The sequence below is a fragment of the Crinia signifera genome, chromosome 7 (assembly GCF_055691185.1).
Source record: "Crinia signifera chromosome 7, ASM5569118v1, whole genome shotgun sequence".
Taxonomy (NCBI): domain Eukaryota; kingdom Metazoa; phylum Chordata; class Amphibia; order Anura; family Myobatrachidae; genus Crinia; species Crinia signifera.
The window spans coordinates 156,224,655-156,248,191 of NC_139223.1; the positions used below are offsets into that span (position 1 = coordinate 156,224,655).

The window sequence follows — 23,537 nt, forward strand, 5'->3', positions numbered from 1 at the left end:
AGATGCTGGCCGGCATTAGATTGCGCATGCGCAGTCTAATCCCGAAATCCCGGGATTGGAAACTCCAATCCCGGAATTGAAATCCCGGCGTTTTAGGGGCCAAATCCCGGGATCCCGCCGATCCCGGGATTGGCCACCCTACTTGTATGTAAAAAGCGCAGAATTGTACCTGTTTTCAGTACAATTCGATGCAATGCGCTTCCCGCCGGTTGTCTGTCAGATTGGAGATTTTACTTCCTGCAGTAAAGATTCATCATCCACATTGTGTTGGGTACAGATCCTGTATAGATCCTGTGCAGATCGTGTGCTCTAATCCATCCTGAGACCATTGTACGATTTCTAAGGAAATCCTTTCTAATGTAGTCCTGGCTCCACCGACTTTAACATCAGGTTGTAATAACCAGTTCAGTGTAAAAACGACACTACAATCAGTGTTGAGATATTACAGAATTTCCATACCTATATTCACTCTCCCATTAACAAAATCAAAGTGGTTTTTTTTTGTCCGCTACACTATAAAGTAGTAACCCCCAAAAGTCTTTTTGTATAAAAGTCTGCAGCTATAAACCACAGCAAAGGGGAAATCATGATGAATGTTCTCAGCAGTACACAGTACAAATATAAACCCCAGGAAGGGAAAAGTACTGACACATTTGTTTCCACTGTAGGTTCTCTCACTGGCTACTAGATACATTTGTATCATATAACTGCTACTGTTAATAAAAAACCTTGTGTGAAGATACATACCAGAATACAACTCCTTGTAAAATACATACATAATAAAACACCAATAATAAACAGTGTATTGAAAACTGAAGCTGATAATGCTGCTTTCACATTGCAGAAACGGGTATTGACCCTGTATTCTTAAATGGGACTTTAAAACGGGTCTGAACCTTAAGACCTTTCACATTGCAGGTGAAAACCGTTTTAAAAAGCATTTAATACCATTCACACATTCAACCCATTTAACCCCCAAGGGACACGTTTCAAGCCATAGAAATAGAGCCATCTCACTGCCTAAAAAGCGGCTTTGAAACGTGTAGGACTCTGCTTTTTAAACGTGTTGAAATACCAGTTAACTTTAACCGGTAAATCAACTCTGGCACTTTCACACTGCAGCCTTAAACGTTTTAAAATGGAAAAAAACAGGCAATATACCGTTTTAAAAGTGCAGTGTGAAAGGGGTATTATGCTGCTTTCAGACCGCATAACTGGCTTTGACCCTGTATTTGAAAACGTTTCCAAAAACGGGTCTGCCAGGTAAAACCCCTTTCACACCGCACCTCTTAAACGGTATATTACCGTTTAAGTGCCGATTTTTTGACACTGGCAGACCCGTTTTTGGAAACTTTCCAAATACAGGGTCAAAGCCAGTGCAGCCTTCAGCGCCGCCTCCCTCCCCCCCCCCCCCCCCCCTCCGTGCAGCCCTCCCCCTCCCCTCCGTGCAGCCGGTACCTGAGTTCGGTTGCAGATCCCGGCAGTAGTAAGGACCGATGCGCTTATAAAAAAAAAAGTGACTTTCAGAAAATGGCTGCCCCCACACGAAAGACAGTTTTGTAAAATGGATTTTCCTATGGGGCAGACATTTTCCGAAAGTCACTTTTTTTTATAAGCGCATCGGTCCTTACTACTGCCGGGATCTGCAACCGAACTCAGGTACCGGCTGCACGGAGCGGAGGGGGGGCTGAAGACTGCACTGGGAGATCGGGGGATGTTACCCCGGGAGATCAGGTAATGTTAACGCGTGCGGGGGGGTCGGCGGCGGGCGGCTCCAGTGCTATGAATATTTAATGAGCGCTCATTAAATAGTCACTGCGCTGAATTTAGGACCCAGCTCATTGGCTGGGTCCTAAATACTGTTTCAGACCCGATTTTGATCCCAAAATACCGGGTCTGAAACGGGTAGGACCCTGCATTTTAACCGGTTTGAAAAAACGGTATTTTCAAACCGGTTAATTGGATCTGCACCTTTCAGACCGCACAGATTACCGTTTTAAAACGGTAAAAAAACGGCAATATACCGTTTCCAAAGTGCGGTCTGAAAGGGGCATTATTCTGATGTATGACACACGAAAAGGTGATACTTAATAAACTGGTATTCTTTGTCTTCTTTTTGTACCAGTTGGGGGCTATGCCTGCACTTGGACCTTAGGCGTGTGAGGGATATTACCTGAATGGTTAACTTGTTTTTGAATAGAATAACTGCACCATTTATGAGATTTTACATGCAATCATTCGATTTCGACCACATCTGTTCGATAAATCGAATGATTGTATGCACATTTTATGGACCATGCAACCCGATGCGCAGGCCCGCCAGTCGAATGTCACGTTGATGGATAGTATGTGCTGCACATATCTATTGAATTGCAGGAGCGATTGCATGTAGGTAGGTGGGGGCGGAGGAACCGCTATTGGTGGCGTCGGGTTTGGGGAGAGGGGCCGGAGGGACTGCTGGCATAGTTTAGTGCTGTGATAGAGTGCTAGTGGTGGTGGCAGAATTTGGAAAAACTGTTTAAAACACTGGGCGGCCCTCTGATTGGCTGAGCTCTCTCAGCCAATCAGAGGGCCACCCAGTATTTAAACAAAATAAATTCAAATTCTGCTGCTGAGCTGACCCCCGCCGTCTGTTAGCTCTCTTTCACAGCTTATTAATTCATTCACTCTAAGGGCCTTATTCTAGTTCACTCTTAGAGGCAAATTCCTTCTCAGATGGACAAAACCATGTGCACTGCAGGGGGGCAGATGTAACAGATGCAGAGAGAAATAGATTTGGGTGAGTTATTTTGTTTCTGTGCAGGGAAAATACTGACTGCTTTATTTTTACACTGCAATATAGATCTCACTTTGAAGGAAAAACCCACCCAAATCTAACTCTCTCTGCACATATATCTGCCCCACCTGCAGTGCACATGGTTATGTCCATTTGAGAAGGAATTTGCCTCTAAGAGTGAACCAGAATAAGGCCCTAAGTGTCAGGGGTGCCTTGTGCTTTTCATATTTTTACTGCGCTTTTTTTTTTCATTAAATCATGTCTTTTTTTTCATTTGTTTATTATTGTATAGCGCTACTTTATTTACATTTTACAGTGCTACGCTACTTCGCCGCTCCTCTGCCCGCCCTCTTCCAGCACCCCATGTGCCATAAGATGCGACCACACTTCGATGTCACGTCGCATCCGATTGCATAAGTGTATGGTGTGTGCCCTCAATTCAGCATTAGAGGAATTGGTTGGTCCCATTGGATGTTCTGCAGGTCCAATGGGATGATCCCACAGACAACAATATATCATTTTAGTGCATCAGTGTTTGTACCCATCTTAAAGGATAAAGCGATAGAAACAAGAGGGAACTTGGGTACTAGTGTTCATTCTAGCACCCACTATCTTTGAAAACCCATGCAGTTCCTCTTCCCCGCCTGGGGTGTCGCTGTCTACTGTGGTGTATCTAGCAAAGGTCTGGTTTGCATCTCAGTGTTGATATACAGACCACACTGTCCTAGAAGCACTACAGCAGACAGCGACACCTCAGGCAGGGAAGAGGAACTGCATGGGTTTTCAAAGATAGCGTGTGCTAGAATGAACACTAGGTACACTACAAGAGGATAACTGGTCTGAAAATATTGGAGTGGTAGAGAGGAGGAGGGTGTATGTAGAGTAGATATTCCATTTGGACTAGAGATTATTTATGAATACGTTTAATATTAGATCTATAGATAGACAGGATAATGTATTCTGAAATCATCCAATAGCTCTATTATATTTATTAATAAATGTGTGCAAAGACAGATCTTCTAATATTTTATTTGTATGGTGCCACAGACTACTTCTTGCCTAGTTTGGTGGTAAAGGTCCACACTGTAAAACGATCATGGGTCAGTGCATACACATTGAGCGTTTTTTTACGATTTTTCCCAGTGTGGACGGCTTTCCATAGCAGGACGCTATAGAAAGCAGTCCACTTTGACACTCATATGCTGCCCCGTACACACTGGGCTACTTTCAAGCTAAAAGCCTCTCAAACGAGTAAATTGAGCAACGTTCAGCTGAAAGTCTCCCAGTGTGTATGAGCCTTAAGTAATTGATCTAATCTGTAGCTGCACAATTAACGCTTGAAAACCTTAAATTCACAGAATTTTAAATTGCAGAAACAGGCGGAAATATGTCATGTTAGGGATCAAATCCCATACCAGAATTCTGTGAATACTAACCACTGTGCCATTATTTTCTTACACCTTATACCCCTTTCACACTGACAAATATTTCCCAGGTTATTGCACATGAATGCGCAACAACCTGGAAAATTGGTCAGTTTGAAAGGGTCCTGAAAATTTATCCCGGGTCCAGCGTTCCGGTATTTCAACCTGGGTCCTGACCAGGGTTGGACCCGGGATGCTTGCGGGTCTCAGGGCAGGTCGAACAACTCGGGTTCCATTCTCTGCACTGTAAAGGCGCTGCTGGGAGATGCTGTCATGTCCCAGCACTGCCCCAGACCCGCGTCCCAATGATGTCTCCCACCTGGATTTATGCTGGGTTGAGCGGCTAGTGTGAAAGCTCTTGCAAGCTGGGTCGCTTCCAGGATATTGTACCCGGCTTGCTCGTGTGAAAGAGGTGTAACTTAAGCTTGTAAATTAGGGTAGAACCATTGTATAATTTTAGAGTTTTAAAAGAACCTTTCAATACACTAACATCATTTTATTTCTTACAGATTCCTGGATGGATACTTATGTGGCAAGCCCTAGGCGGTTAAGGAGCACGAACCGCCGCTCTGTTGCCTTTGCTAGTGCCACATCTCACAGTGCGTTTGGCCGAGGTGCACAGGATGACATTCAGGAAGTGGTGAGAAACCTGGAGAGTGACTTAAATGAGACCGCTAATCCCAAAACGAACCACCTCAGAGATGCCTCTCTACTCTATCCGGGGCTTGAGCAGTCTGGACAGAATGGAACAGTCACATCACATGTGGTCACTTCCAAAAGAGGCAAAAGATGGGCGGCCAGGTTGTTCTCGATGTTATGCTGTCTTGTGATAGTTAGCATCCTCGCTGTACTTCTTGTCGTTCTATATATTGTGGTACAAGGTAACTTTTTACAGAACCGTAATTGTTTATTATCTATGACATACTGTACAATGCATTTACATAGAGACTATTGTTTGTTTAACTGTACAGTAAATTAAAAGTACAGAGGACTTTAGTATCACACCAGACCATGATGATGCTCACTTGTTCCTCTTACTCCAAATATGAGAGGGGGGTGCAATAAGTTTCCAGATGTACAGTACAGTGGGTATGGATCATTTGGTCTACAGCAAGTAGGTCGACAGGTCATTAGGTCGACATGGGCAAGGCCGACATGGGTTTTTTCACAGTTTTTTTTACCCAGATTTCAACATGGGCACAGATTAAAGTGCACCGTGTCCCTTTGCATCGCTCACTGCACACGCAATGCTTCGGGCACGGTGCCTCGCTTTGCACGACACACTATTTTATTCTCCCACCAAACCCTAGTGGATGGTAGGGCATGAAATACCGCCTGTCGGCACATGTCGGCTCAAAGAACAGTGAAAAACCCCCATGTCGAAATAATGCTTGTGTCGACCTAATGACCTGTGGATCTAAAGCCATGTCGGCCTAATGGTGTCGACCATCATGCTGTAGACCTGATGACTGTATCCCGACACGGTCAGCCTGGTTGTAAACTGTGAAATGTCAAGGCACAGACCCGTATACCCAAGCTAAATGGCAGGCGTTTTTAAACATTTTTGAGAATTTTTACCCATGTGATTGAATACCGATACCGATAGGGTCTGCCGTTTTTTTCACCTGTACATTGATCTTATGTAAACTATGGTCACACCAATCTTTTTATTTAAAATCTGAAATGCAAACGTTTGGATTGTGGAGCTAGCCATAGCTGGGGAGTTGTACAAGTTTTGCTATCCTGTGTAAAACCCCTTTTAGACCAAAACGCTGGGCCGCACCCGGCTTTTTGGACCCTGGTTGAAGCCGGGTGCGACCCGGCGTTTAGGGGCATTTACACCAGACGGGCTTAAATGCCCGCACCCCCCTCCCGCCCCTTGAAGAGGACAGCGCGATGTCATCTTCAAGCGCCGATCGACGCCGCCGTACCCGGAACGCTGCTGGGGGCAGCCCAGCACTAAGGTAAGCTGCTAGGCTGCCCCTAGTCCCCGCGCGCACCCCCCGCCATTGGACAGGAGGTGAATGGATGCCGCACACAGGCATCCGTTCACCTCCCCCGCCGCCGCTCCTGTCTGCAGAGTATAGCAGACAGCAGCGCCGGCTGTCAGTGTCAGACTGACAATCCGTCCAACCTGCGGACACTGCGGTCCGCAGGTTGGACGTTCACCATTCATGTAAATGGGAGCCGGGTCATCCGACCCGGCGTTCCCATTTACACCGCCCTTTACCCAGGTCCTAGCTGTGTTCTACCCAGGTCAGGACCTGGGTAGAAGTCCCGTGTAAAGGGACACGGCGTTAGGGATCTACACCGCCGAAGATCCGGGTCTGACCCGCCGCTGACCCAGATTTTTCGGCGGTGTAAAAGGGGTATTAGACTGCCAGGCTTATCTCTTCTATAGAAAGAATTCAACTTTTTCTTTTTCTCCTCTAGACATGCAGTCTGGAAAAGTGAATGATGATGATGGAGTTAAAACTAGTCTTTTAGGTAAGAAAGTTGTTATGGAATAATACAGTGCAAGTAGAACACATTTGCTTTGATTAGTCTGACTACACCAGAAATACTAAAAGCTGATTAATTGCTGTGGGTTGCAGCACATCACTGCACGTCGCACCATATTCTGAATTAAGCTGCTGTGTTTTAGTAGCATGACCGAACTGATGGTATTCATGCAATTAATGTATTGACATTTCTGTGCTTAGGATTCTGGAGTCTTCTGGTTCTGTCCCTCCTTGCCGGCCTGTCGTGCTGCAGCTTTTCTTGGACTGTGACTTACTTTGACTCTTTTGAACCGGGAATGTTTCCACCCACCCCACTGTCCCCTGCCCGTTTCAGGTAAGTGCATAATAATATTAATTCTATTTAAATAAACATTTACAAACTCAACAATAAAAGGCCAATGAAACAATGCCACCTTGTGGCCAAAAGATGAATTACAGTTATATTGACATAATTAATGATTGACAGGTTTTTATATATTTATTTATTACCAGTTTCTTATATAGCGCACACATATTCCGCAGCTCTTTACAGAGAATATTTGAACATTCACATCAGTCCCTGCCCCGGTGGAGCTTACAATCTATATTCCCTACCACATGTACATGCATACACAGACATTCTAGGGTTAATTTTTGTTAGGAGCCAAATAACCTACCCGTATATTTTTGGGAATGTGGAAGGAAACCGGAGTACCCGGAGGAAACCCACGCAAGTATGGGGAGAAAATACAAACTCTGCATAGTTAGGGCCATGGTGGGAATCAAACCCATGAACTCAGTGCTGTGAGACAGTAATGCTAACCATTGCACCATCCGTACTGCCATATATATATATATATATATATACAAAATGAGATGCAACTAAAAAAAAAATATATATATAATCAAGGTGCAAAAAAGTGAGTAAGGTGCTTATCTTAGATGAGGCAGGAGGGCTAGAGTGTTCGTCCTTCTGACTTCATCATTGGATAAAGTTAGAAGGACGAAACGCGTTGGGACACTCTAGCCCTCCTGCCTCATCTAAGATAAGCACCTTACTCACTTTTTTGCACCTTAATTATATATATATTTTTTTTTAGTTGCATCTCTTCATTGTATTCTTAAAAGATTTTTCAGGATAGGAATTGTATTGTTTTTAGAAATTATCCCCTTTTTTACTGTATTATTATCCATATTTTTTATTGTAATAATAAATATACATTTTTTACTCATATCTAGTGAAAACTTTTAATTAATTAATTATTAACCATAGCCAATTAATTCACCTATAGTGGTTCTAGGTCCATATTTAACATTGGCAAACCATGTTCTGATTAGGGCAGGTTGCATTACTATTTATTTATTTTTAAAGAACAATAGTCGCCGCATCTTCATCTATTGAACACATATATATATATATATATATATATATATCACATAACGCAATTGTATTCCTTCGAAGATATTTAGCCGTTCACATGAATACCTTCCGCAGTTACTATTTATAATCCCGATCACATGCACAAACGCACATACACGTTTGGGTTCATTTCTTATCAGAATTCAATTATTTTTCAGTTTTTGGATTGTGTGAGGAAACTGTAGCCCCTGGAGGAAACCCAGTCATACACATGTATTAGTATGTTTACATTCAAAGCAGGTTGTGCAGAGTATGGTGTCCGCATAGTACAATGAGCCCAGCATTACCTTCTGATGCTTGTTCACTAGTACGGTAGACTCAACTTTTCACATGGTTTGTGCGGCTCAGTTGCAGACCGATGACCGGAGAACCTGTGAGTCGATGCTATCAATAACTTCTCTATTCGTAGGGAAGCCTAGTAAGAAACTGCAAAAGATTTGCTGTCATCGTTTCTAGCAATAGAGAAACCTCAATCGGGCGTCGTTAATTATATAAAACAAAAAAGTTAATGCTATGTTTTCTATACTTGGGAGTCAGCGATACCAACGGGATCAGTATGAAATACCGATGCCGGAATCCTGATGCCGCAATGCCAACAAGGGGGGGCTGTGGATCGCCTCCCCTTGTGGGCTCGCTGTGCTCCCCATGCTACACTTGGCACACTATTTTATTCTCCCTCTATAGGTGTCGTGGACACCCATAGAGGGACAAAGTGCCATCATAGCGGCGGTCGGGATTCCGGCATCGGCATTTTGACCGCCGGGATTTTGACCACATCCCATACCAACAGTAGGAGTAACACTGGTTATTGACTACAAGCATCGGCTATTTTGCCAGAGGAACCATCCTTTTGCCTATTCAGCAGGGTGCAAATAACCTATAAACCAGAGATTTCAAATTATTGCTACTTACCTTGGACTATTAGAGATTATTCTTTATTATTAACTGGACTGGTATTGCTTACACTTTAATAAAAACAGGATTTTATGTGTGTAGATTTAATTACAAAATAATTCCATATCTATATAATATAATTTCAGCTCTGTCCTGACTCCAGTGTACTTCCAGACAGACTGTCGTAGGGCCCAATTCAGAGCTGCTCACACACAGCCCTGCCAATTATCAAAGATGTACCGTGCGCATACACCAGCCCTCCTTGTGAAGAAAGCCAGCGATGGCTAATCTCCGCACCCCCTACACTGGCTGACAAGCAGCTGGCGCCCAGAGGAAGGTCCTGGAAGTTTTCAGCATCGGCCCCGATATTACTTGCAAATGGATTGGGTAGTTTTCGCAGGGCTATAATGTCATCTGTGCACATGGGCGGGATTTCACTCCGAAGATTCGCAGCCCAGCGATCAGGTCTGAACAGGCCCCTAGTGTGGAGTGTAGGATGAGGTCCAATATACTAGTCTATATATTAATTGGTTAACGCTAAGCACACACCAACTTGAAGGTGGATAAGCTGTAGCGCTGACAGAAACGTATATAATTACCGATCAGCCGCTCAATATGTCGTCCCTGTTATCCAGCAAGGCAGGTACTTGAATTTGCCTGCCCAGCTGTGATGTCAGTCCCTACACCAAGTGTTTGCACAGTCAGAGGGTCATCCAAATACACAGCCGGATGTGCTGACCTATCGGCTATTAGCTGTGCTGTAGGGCCGAAGCGATAGGTCTTTGAATGATGTTGTTCAGACATATCCTGTGTGCACAGCCACTGATCCAATCGCGATATGTTGCCCATTTGATCAAATGACTATATATCGCTCAGTGTGTACCCTGCTTAAGACTCTGCTGTCTCTCACTGTCGGATTGCTCAAAAAAAAGGGCAGTATTCAATGAGAAAAATTCGCCCTGTTTTAGGGCGAATTTGTGCTTTTTTCGCCTTGGACAGAGCATTTTGCTCTCCAAAAGCGAGCAACCCTATTCAATGTGAAATATTCGCCGTCTTTCTAAGTGATTTTCGCCGTCTCTCCGTGTAGCAATTCTCCATCTTTTCATGGAGAGCTGGAATGTGAACTTTTAAACTAAAAGGTTTTTTTTTTAATTTTGGTGTAAAAAAATCAGGATTTTTTTTCTGTGAAGGGGCATGTTATTTTTATTCATGTGCTTATAGCACATGAATATATATTTAATTTTAAAAAATATATATATTTTTTTTTTAAAATTTTAATTTATTTTTTTTACACAGACCAGCCAGCAGGGGGCCGGAGCTCTCGAGCCGCTCATTAGATATTCATATATTCACTGCATCCGATCATTACATATACACGATCGGGTGCAGTGAATACTGGGTCCCCCGCTGGCTATAGGGGGGGGGCAGCTTGTGCTGCCTGGGTCCCGGGGAGCCCACCTCCCCTCCACATATGTTCTGGGGCAGCCAGGGAGACTTTAATCTCCCTGGCTGCCACCATCCCATGGCTCCCTGCCAGCTCCCTGCCGCTCATCCGCTGCAGGGGTTAAGACTCGCCGCGAGTGGCGGCGAGTCTTAACCACATTGAATAGAGGGAGCAGGAGTGGCAGCGAGCCCTCCGGAACAGGGCGAGCGCATGGCGAGAGAAAAAATCTCTCGCCATGCACGGCAAATTTTTTGCATTGAATACTGCCCAAAGACCTAACTCTCACTGGTAAGTAACTAGAATGTAACAGTTGGTAGTCATTAGTACCAGTCTACAGAGTTATTAGTAAGATTAGGGCTATTCCATGAGGCATTGTTCAGAAAACATGCTATGTAAAACCATATAACCACCTTAATGGCCCACGTAGAGATCTATAGTGATGGCTCCAATCACCTATTCAATCTTACGTAAATATAAAATATATATATTTAGTACAGGCCTGCATATCTCTATCTATATCTATATATATTATATAATCACTGTCATGTCTGTAACCTACCACTAAGGCACCCACTGGACTTGACAAATGTGAAGGAAGACAAAGAGGAGAGACAATGAAACAATTACAGGCGATTCTTGGCTCGTTCCCCGGCGCTATCAGATAATCAATCAGAAATAAAGCCATTTAGGGGAAAATGATGCATGAGAAACTGGAGCTTGCTATAGCTTGTCCACAGAAAAACACAAGGAAGTTCTCAGCACCAATAAAGTGTTTTGGTCATCATTGTTGCCAGAGTGATATGCAAAACTCGCCAAATAAGTAAATCTAAAAGTTTAATATATTAATCAAGAAAACACATTAATATAAATCAGTTAAAATATATAAAGAAAATAAATAAAATATGTAATAAACAGAGAATGAATCGGCTCCGTCCTGAATGAATAGTTTAGGGTTGGGGTACTACGGAGTCACTGTTGGGATTCTCTGTATCGGACGCTGTGGTCGGTCTTTTGAGTGGAGAGGAGCGGTTCAGATGTACTCTGTTCTTATAGCCAAAATTAGGGCACGGTCGGATTTTTTTCCAGTTATCGGCTGCCACATGTTTGGATAGTCAATCAGTTCCTGCTTTTGAGATCCAAGTAAAACCGAACCCGCGCATCTCTAATTGACCGCTGCCATCCTTAACGCCAGGATGCCGAATGTACCCTGTTTATATATGTATACTATCATTATATCTGCATCTGTCTCCGCATCCACTTTCCATCTAGATTCAGTGGGGTTTATGTACTAAGATGGATGTTCTATGTCAGATGGGATGTTGCTATGGGCAACCAATGAGATTCTATCTATTATCTTCGAGAATGTGCTAAATAAATACATATGTTCTGATTGGTTGCCCATAGCAACATCCCATCCGAACTAGAACTCCCATCTTAGCAAATAAACCCCAGTGCTTGATACCTTCAGCAGCATGCAGCTCAATTCTGTTCTAGGCAGATAACAATCACTGGCTCTTATTAAATGTTCTAACACATAATAAAGCCCTCAGCCAAAATGGCACGAAGTAGAGTAGATGACTGTGCAAATCCTTTCTTAATCTCCAGGGTAGTCGGCTAAACTCAAAATCAGATCATTTGCGTCTTATTTCATGTTGCCTTCCTTTATAAAATAAGTCTACAGCATAACCTGTGAAATGTGATCTTACAGCCCGGCCGGCAAACATCTGAAGCCAGTGCGACCAGAGATTGGTCAGCAGATGGTGTTCTTGGATAAGCTGATTCTATTCCTGAATCTTATGCCCCGTACACACGGGGCGAGTTAAGCTCTGCGCTGAGCGATCTAGTTAAGCAAAGATCGCTCAGCACACAGTGCTGCACCAGTGTTTTCAATGCATCAGTCTACTATGCAGTCAGGGTGCTTTTTACTTTGTTCATTTTTATGTATTTTACATCCTTTTTTATACATGCTTCGATAAAGTCGGTGTAGCAGACCAAAAGTGGGCATTAAGAAAGAATGTACATAGTATAGACAGGATACATACGGATGACCAGATCTCAGAATGACAATGGCATCCTGATGGAGGGAATCCCCGCAGGGGTCCGGCAAGTATACCAACCATAACTCACCTTTCTAGAAGCCTATCCCTCCCCCCCCCCCCCCCTCCTAAATGCTTAACCCAACCCTAGTGCTTCCTCCCCACAGCCTAACCCCAACATACCCCCTTATTCACGGCCCGCATACTCGCTGATAGGTATTCCGACTGTCGGGCTTCCAGCGTCGGCAATCTGACTCTTGGAAATCCGGCACCAGTCTTGTTAAGTCTGTCGGGACGACGGCGCCTGTGTACTGAATGTTGGCATCCTGACATCGGGATGCTGACTGCATAACAGGGAGTGTCTACAAAAACAGGCGTGTTGTGACCATTTTTGGGGCATGTCTCATGGGGGCGATTGTTCTTGTATTCATAAAACAGGTCGCATCTATTCTGTGCAGTCATATCAAGGAGCTGATGTTGCATTGCTGTTGCAAAGTACAGTAGTATGCAGTTGCTGAGCAATTAGCAATGGCTTTGGCGGGAGCCTCTGTTAACTTGTAGGCGCTGCTACACTTGCGATGCCTCGCGGTTACATCACAGCTGCATCACCATTGCTACTGCATCAGAACCAGGACCACTGTTTGCTATCCGAGTACCTGTAATTTGTAAACTGTAGTTTACAATTAGTTTTTTTTTACTAGGACTGTATTGTTCTAGCTTTAGATCTTTGAAACCGCCACTATAATTATAAACCTTGTATCTAAAAATAAAAATCCTCGTTCAAGTTTTTCTTTGTTTCAGCAAGAGATTTATGCAGCAGTTAAGTCTCGTTTATCTCTCGCGGCTCTATCCAGCCGTTCAGCTTGCCACAGACTACAGCTAATTAGTAATAATCATTACAACAACCTACTGTTTCCAGAGTTGTGAAAAGCAACAAAACCTTGAAAAAAGCTATGGAGATAATTGCGGCAGCTTTGAACGATAACAGAACTAATTCATATTTTTATGCAAATCCCCTGAATCCACACAAGACGTATAACGGTTTAATCTATCGCCTGTCTTCACGCTTAGACATAAGCTAGACACAGTTTGTTAAAAATAAACTCTTTGAAAACAAATTAATCCTGAGTGCTGAAAATGTTTTCCAAAATTCAGATAAGAGGAGATATAAGATGGGCACTGCTTGGCAACCCATCTAATTGTAGCTAATCAACAAAGCGACTTTTTTTTTTAGTTCACCCAGGCAACAGAGCGAGAGCCAGAAACTGCTGCAAATCAGCTCCCAGCCAATACTGCAAACAACAACAACCCCAAAAATAAATTCTATTCCAGCCAGATAGTCTGCCAATAGAAAGAAATTTAATGGAACCATGTTTACAGTTTGCTAACCGTGTCTATTTGCTTTAGTGTTAAAGATGTCCACCTTTTTAATTATAACCAGATTGAAAAAAAGAAACCTGTATATGCTCCACTCACCATTTCGATAAGCATGTTGCCATTGCAAAACAGCAAAATAACTGCATCAGTTAATCTTTTATTTATTAACACACATCAAAAATAACCCTTTAACACTGGTAATCCTGAGAATTTTCCGGGCTATGCCTTAACCCCTTGAGTGGTGGGTTTTGCTGGGGCAGGGCAAACCTACCAGGGCAGGTTTGTCCTGCCCCAGCAAAACCCACCACAGAAAGTTGGAAGCCCCCCTCACCTCCGCTATGGCGTTAGTACACCGGAGCTTCCCTGCTGCCGCTGTCCCTGCTGACTAAGCTGCCTGTCACATTCAGCAGTGACGTCGGCGGCAGGCTGGCGGATGATCGCGGCGGCTCGGGAGGACTCCGGTGCCTGAGCGCTCCCGAGTCCCCCCGAGCTGCGCCGAACATACCCGAGGGGTGGGTGTGGGGCTCTAGAGATGCTGCGCCAGTGTTGCCCACCTGGACACCACTGGGGCGCACCTATTCTATATTAGTGGTATGCCCGGAAATTTTACGGCAGCGCAGCTGAGCCCAGAAAATCTCCGGGCATACCACCCAAGAGGTTAATGCCCAGGCTGGCAAGCTCGGAAAATTCTCAGGATTGCCAGTGATTAGCGCCGGGCAGCGCTGCTGAACTCGGGCAGCTTCAGCGCGACCCGGCTTGTCATAAGCTGGCATCGCAGACTGCGATGCCAGCTTATGACAAGCCGGGTCGCAGCATGTAGGGACGGGGAGCAGGGCCGGGCAGCGGCTGAAAGACAGTTCAGCGGCGCTGCCCGGACCCAGGGAGGCACTGGTGTTTTTTTTTTTAAGGGAGCACTCCCACAACTCACACAGTGGGGAGCGCTCCCCACCCCCCAAAAAGAAACACCACTGAAGGGGTTAATATGTGGAGGTGCTTTTTATGATGAGTAACACATTTTGATTGTAGGCCCTATTTAACTTCATTTAGGCTAGAGTCACTTGAGCAGTTTATAACGTGTCACCTTTCCAGCTAGAAAAAGTGCAACAGTGTGAAATCCACAGCAGAGGGAAGGCATGTGGCGTGTTCTTGCAGCCGATGTGACTTAGAAATGCTGCTTCTCTTTGCTGTTGTGGAACAGTGTAAATGACCCCATACGCTTGTGTGAGCATCGCATGTGTTACTCCGGCAAGTAACCCGGCAGCTCCCCGGTGGCTGGATCACATACGATATATAGTATGTGGTCCTTATGCGTACAAAGGGCTGCAGATCTGGTAATACTATAGTACAGGCCATACGATCTCTATTGAGAACACGGGCAGTGACTGATCGCTCAGCACACATTGCTGGTGCAGCGCTGTGTGCTGAGCGACCTAGCAGCGCTCAGATCGCTGTCGAATTCTCTGTGTGTAGGCCCCATTAGTTGCATACGGAGAAGAATCAGCAGCAGAAAGAAGTAGGAGGCTGAGATAATACAGCAATTTAAACATGCTTGGAATAGACAAAAATATCCTAACCAAGAACTAAGGATCAAATAAGATTGAGGTTGCCAAAATGTAAAATGGGCAAACTAGATGGGCCAAGTAGTTCCTGTTTGTCAGTAATCTATGTATAGGGTAGAGAAAAGTGGTTGGTGACTGCAGTCTGGACACATTGTTCTAGCAGACTGCTGAGGGGGGGGGGGTTACATGTCGCATACTGGGCAGTATTTCAGGATGTTATTACAACCAGCACTTGTACTTACTGTGAGCAATGTTAACATCCATTCTTAATTTGTTAAATTTACATTTTGTTAATTTGTTTTTGCAATTCAATGTGAAGCAATTAAATGAAAATCTCCTCTAGTGCCAGCATCTTGGCTCAGGTCAAACATTTAACCAATGACTCATAATTTCTGCCATGTTTCTTGATTTTAGCCCATCAACAGCTCTATACAACTAGCGCCATGTGATTGCCAATGTTTCTCCATCTAAATACTTTTATTTATATTTCCCTGCTCTCCCCATAATTAGCCAGTAAAAATATTGTTAGACTATTAAACTATGTTTTGAGATGAACCAGAATTTACACTAATTATTGGAATTTATTACCTCTCCTCCTTACAGGCAGGACTTGTGGGAAAGGCTGGGAGTCCTTGCAGGACTTGTGGGGAAGGCTGGGAGTCCTTGCAGGCAGTACTTGTGCCAGTCGAACTTGGTTTATTTAAAGCAGCACTCATTTACAAATCAAAACAATGCCTTGTAAATGATTGCCCTTTTAAGAAACTGCCCACGGTCAGCAGGCATCCTGCAGATCCAGTGATTTGAATTCAGAGCCATAAAAGCACAATTCCTCCATTTATCGGACTTCTCTATACATAACAAAATGATATCCATATATAGCCATGAAGGTATCTTTATACATTTCCATAACTCCCATCTCTCACTAGTGGTATGGTTGCTATGCACAAGCTAGCCTAGCAACCACCCCATTTGATTGGACATACCTTACGTTTATTCTACCACATTTCCATTACATCGCGTTATGTGCTGTATGAAAGCTTTTCTATCACATCCAGATTACTAGTGCAATCTGCAAACTGGGAATCAAACAGATGTGTGTCTTGATATGTGTTCTAGAATACTGTGTGTGCGCATAATGCAGAAAGGGAATGGGGATTTTGTCAGTGCTATTAAGAGGCCAAGGTTGTCAATGACTGCTCCCTAAAGGTGCGGGGAAGTGGGTCTAGAAATGCAGGAGAGGGGATTTGCTCCCGTCTTCCAGGAACACTTATTAGTTGCTATGGAGATCTGGCATCAGAATTGTCAAGATTTGATCTACATCAAGAAATGCGTTTGTTATAATAGTAATTTTCTGTATAATACTATTGCTTCTAATGCTTTTTATGTGCAAGCAATGTAGAATGGTGTTAAAATGAACTAGTTTAGCAAAGTATATGCCATCTTCAGGACTAAGTTAATAGCATAACATGTGTTTAAGGGATTTTTATGATTTTTATTTAAATTTTTAAAAAAAAGGTAGGACGTTATTACATACAGTAGTTTAACACATTTGCACGTATACGTTTTTAGACAATACATATACACATACATACATACATATACAAATACAATACATAATTTACATACATACATATCAAGACATTTTACAATTCTCGAGATTCAAGGTTTACTGGATTGTTTGTTCCTTCAATCTATATCGCAGGGGGAGGGATGGAGGTAGGGTGGCCAGGGCTCCTAAGTCTAGACTCCTCTTTAAGTTTCTCTTAATGTCTATCTATATTCTTCCCCTGTGATTATACTAGTATTTGGATCTTCTCCCACTCTTTCCAATTTTTACATATTTTCGAATTTCCTGGATTGTTCAATGTTTCCATCTTGAAGTTAAATTTTATTTTGTTTATTACCATCTGCAGAGTAGGGGGCTGGTCTTGTTTCCACAGCTGAGCTATGGTCGTTATAGTGGCACTAAGGACTTGATTCAACAGATATTTCTTTGCCTGTGCAAGACTAGATGCCCCTATGTGAAGGAGAACCAGTGGGGCGGTTAGACACAATCTCATTCCCAAAGTCTCAGATAAAAAAGTTTCCATATCTGTCCACAATCCCTCTAATTTCTGACAGGACCAAAAGATGTGTATGAGATCTCCACGCTCTGCAGAGCATCTCCAACACACATCCGTTTGCTCTCTAAAAATCCTATGCAACTTATCTGGTGTGTAGTATGCGTGATAAAATATCTTAAGGTACCTTTCCGTATGAATGGATGTTTTGGACATTTGATGTATCATTCCGAATAGTTGATCCCATTGTTTCAATTCAAGGGAGAAGTTTAGGTCTTGTTCCCACTTAATTTGCCATCTAGTTTTTATTCCCTCTTTTTCTTGAGTTAGGGCCTTATACCAGAAGGAAATTCCTGCTTTCTTTCGTGCTCCAATTATTTGAACAACCATTTCCCTTGGTAATGCCTCTATCTCTTTATTCTGAAATATATTGGATTGCAGCCAATGTCTTATTTGCAAATACTTATGGAATTCATGGTTAGTGATGTCATACTTTCCTTTAATTTGCGAAAAAGTCATTAGTTGTTTATTACTAAACAGATCGGAGACTGTGCTAACCCCTTTATTTCTCCAGGTATTCAAGTTTAAGTTCGGTATGATTTTAGCCATGGAGTTAATAGGGAGATACCCTATCAGGGCTCCAAGCTTACCGATTTGATCCAGGTATTTGTGCCATGCTTTCAGACCCACCTCAACTGATCTTAGTGTATATTTACATTGGCCCAGAAACATAGGGGGGAGCCACATTAGATCTTTCAAGGGGATATTTCCTATATCACCTTGGTGTCTTTCTAGCTCCACTACTCCACTTATGTTTCCATTCCACTGGGTTATCTGGTCTAGCAAGGCCGCTATTTGATAGCTTTCTAGACTCGGGAAGGCAAGGCCCCCTCTGTTTTTCGGGAGAATCAGGTACTTTTTAGCAATTCTAGATTTTTTATTATTCCATATGAATTTATTTAATAAGGCTTCAAATCTATAGAGCCAGTATTTGGGGAGCCATCTTGGGATTGCTCTAAAGAAGTACAAAATCTTAGGTAATAAAAACATTTTAACTACTGCTATCCTACCTAGCAAGGTTAATTCTGTCCTCATCCATTCATTTATCTTTTGGTTAATATGATGTAATAAGGGACCATAGTTACAGTCTATCAAGTTCTTTTCATTTGCGACTAGTTGAATCCCCAAGTACTTAAGCGATTGCATTTTCCAGTTAAATTTAAAGTCTGCCTTGAGTGCCGTCTGCTCAAGGCTATTAAGATTTATTGTTATTGCCTCCGTTTTGCTTTTATTTAGTTTATAGTAGGAAACTTTTGAAAAAGCATCCAGAATTTTTAATACCTCTGCAATGGATTCTTTTGGTTCTGTTAAGAGGAGTAAGACATCATCTGCGTATAAGAGGATTTTATTCTGCCTTTCATTGACTATTGGGCCCTTTATTCTAGAATTTTGTCTAATATATTCCGCCAATGGCTCTATCGCTAGCGCATACATTAATGGCGACAAGGGACATCCTTGCTTTGTTCCGTTCGTAATACTGAATTTATCTGAGACAAATCCATTACACAAAACATGCGCCGATGGTCCACTATAGAGTGCCATAATAGACCTCAAAAGATTATCCCCTAGCCCACACCCCTGTAGTACTCTTTCCATATAGGACCAGTTCAGCCGGTCAAAGGCTTTCTCTCCATCTAGCGAAAGTGCCACTAACGGGATTCTATTTACTGCGGCATTCCTCATGATATCCATTGCTCTACGGATATTATCTGGGCCTTGTCTATTTGGAATAAATCCTGTCTGGTCAATTTTAATTAATTCCGTTAGGGTTGGGGACATTCTATTTACTATCATTTTAGCATATATTTTAATGTCGCTATTCAAGAGGGCGATGGGCCGATAGTTTTGTGGGGAAGTTAGATCTTTGCCTTCTTTTCCTATCTGGACTATTCTTGCCTCCAGCATTTCTTCTGGGAATGTTCCTTTATGGGACCCTTCTTGGAATGCTTGGAGCAATATTGGTGCGATCTCTTTTTGATATGTAATATAAAAGTTATTTATGTAGCCGTCTGGGCCTGGGGCTTTGTTTATTTTTAGTGTTTTAATTGCCTCTATTACTTCTTGTAAAGCCCAGGGTTCATTTAGGCTATCTACTCTGTTTTGACTGAGTTTAGGTAAATTTATTTTACTCAAAAAGAGGTCTATGTCCTCCGGAGAGGGTTGGGCCAAATTTCTATCTTCCTTCAGATTATAGAGTTTTTCTAGGTAGATTGCAAAGATATTTGGGATTTCAGCTGGATTTATTATTTTTATCCCTTTTCCATTATATAAGCTTTTAACCAGGTTTCTGTGCCTTACACCCTTAATCCTTTTGACCAGAAGGGGCGATGCCTTATTTCCCTGTGTATAATATCTTTGCTTAAACCTATCTGTTTCTCTATTAATTTGCGTGATAATTATTGTTTCTAATTCTCCTCTTAGTTTATTAAGTTCTTTTAGAGCTTGTTCGTTTGAGGGCTGCGACTTATGTTCTTGCTCAAGCTTCCTTATCTTAACTTCTAGATCTTCTATTCCCTTCTGCTCTTGTTTTTTTAAGATTGCTACCTTTTGGATTATTTTTCCCCTCAAGACTGCTTTCAAAGCACACCAGAAGTTTATCGGATTGGTCTGTTGGGGATCGTTAAAGAGTAAATATTCTTCTATTGCCTCTTTTATTGAGTTCTTTGTATCTGGGGACATAAAAATATGATTTGGGCATCTCCATATTCTAGGTGTCAAGCAGGGGCTATTTTCTTCCCACTTAATAAGTAGAGGGGAGTGGTCAGACCACGTTTTGGGCAAGATCTCTGCTTTTTTTATGTTTTGTAACGTGCTTCTGTCAGTAAAGGCATAGTCTATACGTGTATATGTTTTATGTACATTCGAAAAGAAGGTATAGTCTCGTATTGTTGGGTTTTTAATTCTCCATACATCATATATTCCTACCCCGTACAGTACTTTATTAAATTCTTCTGAGGCTTTAGTTAATGCACGAAGAGTTTTAGGTTTACTGACTCCTGTTTTATCCAGGTTAATATCTCTAACTAGGTTAAAATCCCCCAAGACCAATAATCTCCCCACTGCCACTCTCTGAACTTCTTTCAGTGCTCTTTTTATAAAGTTTAGCTGAGAGGTGTTTGGCGCATATATTGAGGCAATGGTGGTCTTTTTACCATTCAGGGTACCTATTACAATAACATATCTCCCCTCTTTATCTGTAATTTGCTTTTCTAACTCAAAATTAACTTTCCTACTAAATATGAGTGCTACTCCTGCTTTTTTTTGGATTGCATTTGAGTAATATACCTTGGGATACCTATTGTCTAGTAATGTAGGGTGTCCTACCCTTGAAAAATGCGTCTCTTGTATAGCTGCTATGTGCGCTTCATGCTTACATAGATGCTTCCAGAGTTTTTTCCTCTTCTGAGGGGAATTTAACCCCTTGGCATTAATGGATATTAAGTTTATCATTGGAACTTCCTCTCCTCTTTCCGTCTCTTCCCCCTACCTTCTTATCTTTACCAGCCGATCTTGAACTTATCGAGAAACATACAACATGAATTCTTAATCCTTAACAAATTTGACAATTACAAACACATAAGGCTTTACCGCTAATGCCCTCCGACCCTCTCTTTGAGGGTTCCATAAGTATTTAACGGGGGTAGCGACTTTTAGTATCCCCCCATCCCACGCCCCAAAACTCTGTTACTTTATTTATATTCTGATCTTGGTTTAGTTCCCTATATAAGGGCTATATGCTGTATACAGTGGCTATATTTTAAAGGTATAAGAGAGGTAGAAAAGGAGAAAAAAAAAAAAAAAAAAAAAACACAAGAGGCCTATTTCATATACATATAAATACCAAGACCTTCTGTGTCTTCTGTCAACTTAATCAATTTTATCTATCTATGTTTGTCAAGTCAGTATGAAACATTATTTATGGATACAAAGGAATATTCTATGGTGATTAAACCTTTTAAAAATTAGGGGTTGGGATATGATGCCATGCTGCGGGGAGAAGAGAGGAGGTAAGAAAAAAAAAAAAAAAAAAAAAAAAACAACAAGAACCCCCGAGGAAAAAAAAAGGGGGAGTGGGTGAGATTGGTTATATTTATCGAAATTTTTATAGTGATTAATGTGTAGTGCATAGCGTGATATAATTTAATACTAAATATCCTGTGTCTATTCATATTGATAAGTCCCGAGAGGGAAGGGGAAGATTATGTGAGGGAATTTTGTGTATGATGCCAATTTGGGCAATTATTAAATACTAATAGGAGATGTATCATGAAAGGGAAGTGAAAAAGGAATAGATGAATGAAGAGGTAGAAAGAAAGAAAGAGAGAAAAAAAAAAAAAAAATAGATAAATGAATAAAAAAATAAAAATAAGTAAAAAATATATATATGTATATAATAAAAAAAAAAAAAAAAAAAAAACCCCCTCCTCCCCCCCTCTTACTCCCACGTATCATAGTTTCGAGTACCCATCTTCCCATAGTTCCAGTTATCAGATACCTCCATATCTGTTACCCCACTAACATTAACATCTTAAGGGGTTAAGTAATGTATAGCGACCTCTCAGTTTGCATAGGGCTCCCGGCCCCGATCATGCTTATATTTGTAGAGTTTCTATCTCCCCTCAAAACAGGCAATATATATCATACAACTAAGGCAAAATATATCATACATGTTATCGGCGATTTCCAAATTCTATTTGTCTAATCTGATCGGGTTCGTTTAAGAGAGTACAGTCCCAATTTTTGTACATTTGTATTACAACATGTTCTATCTAGGGGGTCGTCTTGTTATTAGCTCTCTTAAGTGGAAAGAAGGGGGTAACAGAAAAAATTAGTAATATGCGACAGTTCTATATTATTACATGATTTCTAGTTTCCACATTGTGCTTTTGCGGTCTTCTTATATGGTCTATCCAACAGCCCAGCAGGGGGTAGTGATTTCACAGTGTCATCCACATTTATCCAATAATGCATAAGTAATAGTACCTTTGCACACAAAAAAAAAAAAAAAAAAAAAGAAAAAAAAAACACTATATATAACGATACTATATTATCACTTAAATTCGATTTTCCTAGGTCATGCTATTACAATTCTTAGATTAAAAAAAAAAAAAAAAAAAGTTCTAATTCCTGTGTTGCATTGTTACAGTCTTCAATCTTAAACAGGGATTAGTAATTCCACGGTGTCTTACACCTTTATGTCCAATGATGCATGGCAAGTGATACTTTGCAGGAAAAAATAAATAAGTAAATAAATGAAAAAAAAAAAAAAAAAAAAAAGAGGGGGGGGGGAAGGGTCTGAAGCTTCCCTTTCCGAATTCCCATCTCATTACAATTTATTTCTTCAGAAAACTTTCTACATCTCTAATCCGCTTTCTTTTCTTGGGGGCCCACTTTTGTCCACTCTTGCTGCAGTGGAGAAAGAGCTGTGATTTGTTTTGTGGAGGGAGTTAATTTCCAGTCAAATAGGTCTTTCAATGCTTCTTCCTCCGATTTCCATGTTTTCAGTACCCCATCATATGTTACAATCAACTTGACCGGGAATCCCCATTTATAGGCTATTTTGGCCTGCCGTAGGATCTCTGTTACTTTATGAAATGATCTTCTTTTTGCTAGAGTCGCTGCTGAGAGATCCCCATATATCTGTAAATTTCTCAGAATTTCTGTGCTATTAGTTTCCTCTCTGGATGCTCTTATTATTTGCTCTTTTGTCTGGAAATAATGCATCCTCATGATCACATCTCTTGGGGCCGCTGCAGATACTGTTTTTGGTTTTGGGAGCCTGTGGATTCGGTCTATAAGGATTTGTGATGGTGGGGTATTTGGCAGTAATTTTTGGAATAATTCTGAAACATATGATATTAATTGCGGAGGTTGTACCTCTTCTGGAATCCCTCTTATTCTTATATTATTTCTCCTTTCTCTATCTTCTAAGGTTGCAATTTTGTCTTTTAGGTTATCCACATCTATCTGGAGATTTTTGTGGGCCTCCTGTAATTCATTATGCGCA

At 41.8% G+C, this 23,537-nt stretch overlaps 2 protein-coding genes across 3 annotated transcripts in view; one reads left to right on the top strand and one right to left on the bottom strand.

Moving 5' to 3' along the window:
* PRPF40A (pre-mRNA processing factor 40A) overlaps nucleotides 1-23,537 on the bottom strand; it is a 93,459-nt gene that overhangs the window by 55,608 nt on the left and 14,314 nt on the right. The window lies entirely within an intron of this gene.
* ARL6IP6 (ARF like GTPase 6 interacting protein 6) overlaps nucleotides 1-23,537 on the top strand; it is a 33,308-nt gene that overhangs the window by 5,068 nt on the left and 4,703 nt on the right. For both annotated transcript variants that reach the window (XM_083154063.1, XM_083154062.1), the window contains exons 2-4: nucleotides 4,710-5,081; nucleotides 6,634-6,687; nucleotides 6,903-7,035. In XM_083154063.1, the coding sequence (XP_083010189.1) occupies nucleotides 4,718-5,081; nucleotides 6,634-6,687; nucleotides 6,903-7,035 (551 nt within the window). In that variant the 5' untranslated portion in view covers nucleotides 4,710-4,717. The remainder of the gene's footprint in view (nucleotides 1-4,709; nucleotides 5,082-6,633; nucleotides 6,688-6,902; nucleotides 7,036-23,537) is intronic.